Source organism: Hyla sarda, unplaced genomic scaffold (assembly GCF_029499605.1).
Source record: "Hyla sarda isolate aHylSar1 unplaced genomic scaffold, aHylSar1.hap1 scaffold_88, whole genome shotgun sequence".
Taxonomy (NCBI): Eukaryota; Metazoa; Chordata; class Amphibia; order Anura; family Hylidae; genus Hyla; species Hyla sarda.
The window spans coordinates 557302-562106 of record NW_026610908.1 but is presented as its reverse complement, the minus strand read 5'-3'; the positions used below and the strand labels follow the sequence as shown (position 1 = coordinate 562106).

General features: G+C 43.3%; 1 protein-coding gene across 1 annotated transcript; it reads left to right on the top strand.

Moving 5' to 3' along the window:
• Positions 1 to 215: 215 nt before the first annotated feature.
• LOC130348346 (histone H2B 1.1) lies at positions 216 to 1036 on the top strand. The gene has a single exon (XM_056554749.1). It carries the CDS (start codon positions 216 to 218, stop codon positions 594 to 596), a length of 381 nt encoding a protein of 126 aa, XP_056410724.1. The 3' UTR covers positions 597 to 1036.
• The last annotated feature ends 3769 nt before the right edge of the window (positions 1037 to 4805 follow it).

Sequence of the window (4805 nt, the reverse complement as noted above, 5' to 3'; positions counted from 1 at the left end):
CCGGCCAATGGTGACGAGAATTAACGAGACACCAATAAACTGCACTGGGTGGGGCTTATGACGCTCCCACAGGTCACATGATTTGCTCCTCCAGTAGAACAGCGAGCAGACAGCATTTCTCATTTGCATGGGCTGCCTATAAATACGGCTGCGGTGGGAGGAGGAGGCATCATTATTCTCTCTGTTCTAGTGAAGGATTATTGTGTTTGATCATAATGCCTGATCCCGCCAAGTCTGCCCCAGCGCCCAAGAAAGGCTCCAAGAAAGCCGTGACCAAGACTCAGAAGAAGGATGGTAAGAAGCGGAGGAAGACCAGGAAGGAAAGCTATGCCATCTACGTGTACAAGGTGCTCAAGCAGGTCCACCCTGACACCGGCATATCCTCCAAGGCCATGGGCATCATGAACTCCTTTGTCAACGATATCTTCGAGCGCATCGCAGGGGAAGCCTCCCGCCTGGCTCACTACAACAAGCGCTCCACCATCACCTCCCGGGAGATCCAGACCGCCGTGCGCCTGCTGCTGCCTGGAGAGCTGGCCAAGCACGCCGTGTCCGAGGGCACCAAGGCAGTCACCAAGTACACCAGCGCCAAGTAACCTGCTCCGCCTCCTGCTGTCACCCCAAAGGCTCTTCTAAGAGCCGCCACATTGTCTATAATAGAGCTGGGGCTTCTATCTGCTACAATTATCTTTATTTGTGACCGAGTTTATACCGGTGCAGCCGCTTTATACTGTATATATTGTGCTGCTCCGGGATCGCGGTCTGTGATATATAATCTGACTGCAGGTTACATCAGTACCGTATATATACGTCATATGGTAACGGCAGAATAAGTAATTGTGTCTCCTGCACTGACCGGACATATAAGTATCACAGTGGTGATCGGTATCGCCGGGATTCCCGTAGCTTTTCTGCGGTTCCGTTTAGATGCCGGGACATCTATACAAATCGTGAGATTCAGGTCCTTGTGTCTCCCGGAAACGATCAGATCTCTTATCAGTTCAGTCCTGTATACATATTCCCACCATCAGATCTGATCGCGAACAGACTGGGCAGGAAACAATCGATCAGACACATTACAGGGAGGGTCTGCGCCATCTCTAGTCCCAGGAAGATCTCATCCCCCCCATGTATCTATCGGCTCCTCGTGGACAGTGATTTCCCGATCTTGCTGATCGCTTCTCCCGATATTTTACTCTTCATCCATATAAAATGTGAAACAATAAAGTGAGAAGAGAGGAAGATGGACGGAGATTATACCTGATCGTTTATAGATTTGCAGAGATCGTCCGGGAAATTCTCTCCTAGACCTCCGGCCCCTGATTGTTATTGCGGTAATAATCTGCTGGGTGTGATCAGGGGTCTATGGGGGATGAGATCTTCCTGGGACTAGAACTGACAGTAACTTTCTTATATATCCATATAAACAATAAATGTACAATGTAATAAAAATAGAAAACAAATAAAAGGGGTAAAATACAACTGGATCACTGGATGGTAAAAGGCAGAAATGCAAATCAATAAAACATCCAGTAAATAGATGATGCGGCTCCTCTGATCAGATGTACAGGGGATAAAGCTGCTGTGCGGAGATCAGTAGTGTGTACTGGGCTGTAGGATAAAATGTATGAAATAACACAGGGAACCAACCGTGTGCACAGACTGATGGTTACAGCCGCCGACCGGGATCCCGTCGATACAGGAGAGATCTAGTGTTGAGCGGCATAGGCCATATTGGAATTCGCGAATATATGGACGAATATTCGTCATATATTCGCGAATATTCGTATAGTCGTAATATTCTCGTTTTATTTTCGCATATGCAAAAATAACATATGCGAAAATTAGCACATACAAAATTCGTATATGCGCAAATTTGCATATGCGAAAATTCGCATACCAGTCTCACACAGTAGTATTAGAGCCTTATTTACACCACACAAGCTGGAAGCAGAGAGGGATGATCACTGTGATGTGTACTGTGAAACAAAAACAAAAAAAAAAAAACGAATATTCGTAATTACGAATATATAGCGCTATATCAGTGAATATGCGATATTCGCGAATAAAATTCGTATTGCGAATATTCGCGAGCAACACTAGAGAGATCTCGGTTTAATCCTTGGTGGGAAACTATATATTTTTTCTATTCTGTTCAGATGATTAATATTAGCGCTTCAAAGCCTCAATTATAATGTTTCTAAATAGAATAATTACTGATGTAACAACAAAGTGAACTGATCAAAGACAAAACACCTGAAAGGTCACTGCAGGGGTTAATAGGATATGAAGATTGGCAGTGAGTTTACGTGAAGACAGATGGAAACTATACTACAAACCACCACTAGAGGTCCCCAGAGGACAGGAGATGAGGCTGATGGATTCAGTCCTCATTGTGAATGCAGTAAATGCTTCTGAGGCTTCATCCAGACCGGATGATATTTGTGTTATAACTTTTAGATCTAAAACATTTCCAGGCGCTTCCAGTTTTTCAAATCTGTTAGATTAATGGGCTGGTACCTGTTTACTTGGAGGGATATAAGTGGAATCTCATGTGTTAGGCACAATAGTGTGAGGCAATCTGCTTCATCAGTTCTCTTATGTTCATTTCATCCCAAAAGCAAAGAACTACACAGCTCAAAAACATAAAGGGAACACTCAAATAACACAATGTAACTCCAAATCAATGACACTTCTGTGAAATCCCACTGTCCACTCAGGAAGCAACACTGATTGCAGGGGCATACCTAGAGCATTTGGAACCCAGGGCGGACCATTTGTTTGGCACCCCCCCTCTAATTACACCCCCTCCTTCCCCCCAATTACACCCCCTCAACCCCTTGGGGACCGAGCCCATTTTGACTCTAAGGACCAGAGCATTTTTTGCAATTCAAACCACTGTCACTTTAAGCATTAATAACTCTGAGATGCTTTTACCTTTCATTCTGATTCCGAGATTGGTTTTACGTGACATATTCTACTTTAACAAGGTGTTTCACAAGAATAGCAGCAAAGTGGAGGAGAAAAATCAAAGTCTGCATTTTTTACACTAACATATTCTTGTAGACCCATATTTTTTTTTTTTTTTTATTTTTTACAAGGGGGTAAAAGGAGAAAAAATCCCCCAAAATTTGTAACCCAATTTTTCTCGAGCAAGAAAATACCTCATATGTGGATGTAAAGTGCTCTGTGGGTGAACTAGAGGGCTCAGAAGAGAAGGAACGACAATGGGATATTAAAGAGCAAATTTTGCTGAAATGGTTTTTAGGGGGCATGTCACATTTAGGAAAACCCCATGGTGCCAGAGCAGCAAAAAACACCCCACATGGCATACTATTTTGGAAACTACACCCCTCAAGGAACATAAAAAAGGGGTACAGTGAGCATTTACACCACACTGGCGTTTGACAGATCTTTGTAACAGTGGGTTGTCCAAATGAAAAATTACATTCTTCATTTTCACGGACCACTGTTCCAAAAATCTGTCAGACACCTGTGGGGTGTAAATGCTCACTAAAACCCCTTGTTAAGTTCCATGAGTGGGGAAGTTTCCGAAATAGGGTCACATGTGGTTGTTTTTGTTTGCATTTATTTCAGAACCGCTGTAACCAGCAGCCACCCCTGTGCAAATCACCAGTTTAGGCTTCAAATGCACATAGTGCGCTCTCACTCCTGAGCCTTGTTGTGCGCCCGCAGAGCATTTTACGCCCACATATGGGGTAGTTCCGTACTTGGGAGAAAGTGTGTTACAAATTTTGGGGGTCTTTTTTCCATTTACCTCTTATGAAAATGAAATGTATGGGGCAACACCAGCATGTTGGTGTAAAAAAAAAAAAAAAAACAATTACACTAACATGCTGGTGTAGACCCTAACTTTACATTTTCATAAGGGGTAAAAGAAGAAAAAGCCACCAAAAATTTGTAGCGCAATTTTGCTGTAATAGTTTTTGGGGGGCATGTTGCATTTAGGAAGCCCCCATGTTGACAGAACAGCAAAAAAAAAAAAAAAAAAACACCCCACATGGCATACTATTTTGGAAACTACAACCCTCAAGGAACGTAACAAGGGGTACAGTGAGCCTTAACACCCCACAGGTGTTTGACGAATTTTCAATAAAGTTGGACGTGAAAATGAAAAAATATTTTTTTTTCCCTAAAATGCTGATATTACCCCAATTTTTTTATTTTCACAAGGGGTAATAGGTGAAAATGTCCTCCAAAATTTGAAACTCCACTACTCTCGAGTAAGGAAATATATTATATGTGGATGTAAAGTGATCTGCGGGTGCACTAGAGGGCTCAGAAGGGAAGGAGCAGCATTGGGCTTATGGAAAGCAAATTTTGCTGAAATGGTTTTTGGGGGGCATGTCCTATTTAGGAAGACCCCATGGTGCCTGAACAGCGAAAAACACCCCACATGACACACCATTTGGGAAACTTAACCCCTCAAGGAACATAAAAAAGGGGTACAGTGAGCATTTACACCCCACTGGCGTTTGACAGATCTTTGTAACAGTGGGCTGTCCAAATGAAAAATTACATTCTTCATTTTCACGGACCACTGTTCCAAAAATCTGTCAGACACCTGTGGGGTGTAAATGCTCACCAAACCCCTTGTTACGTTCCATGAGTGGGGAAGTTTCCGAAATGGGGTCACATGTGGGTGTTTATTTGTTTGCGTTTATTTCAGAATCACTGTAATCAGCAGCCACCCCTGTGCAAATCACCAGTTTAGGCCTCAAATGCACATAGTGCGCCCTCACTCCTGAGCCTTGTTGTGCGCCCGCAGAGCATTTTATGCCCAC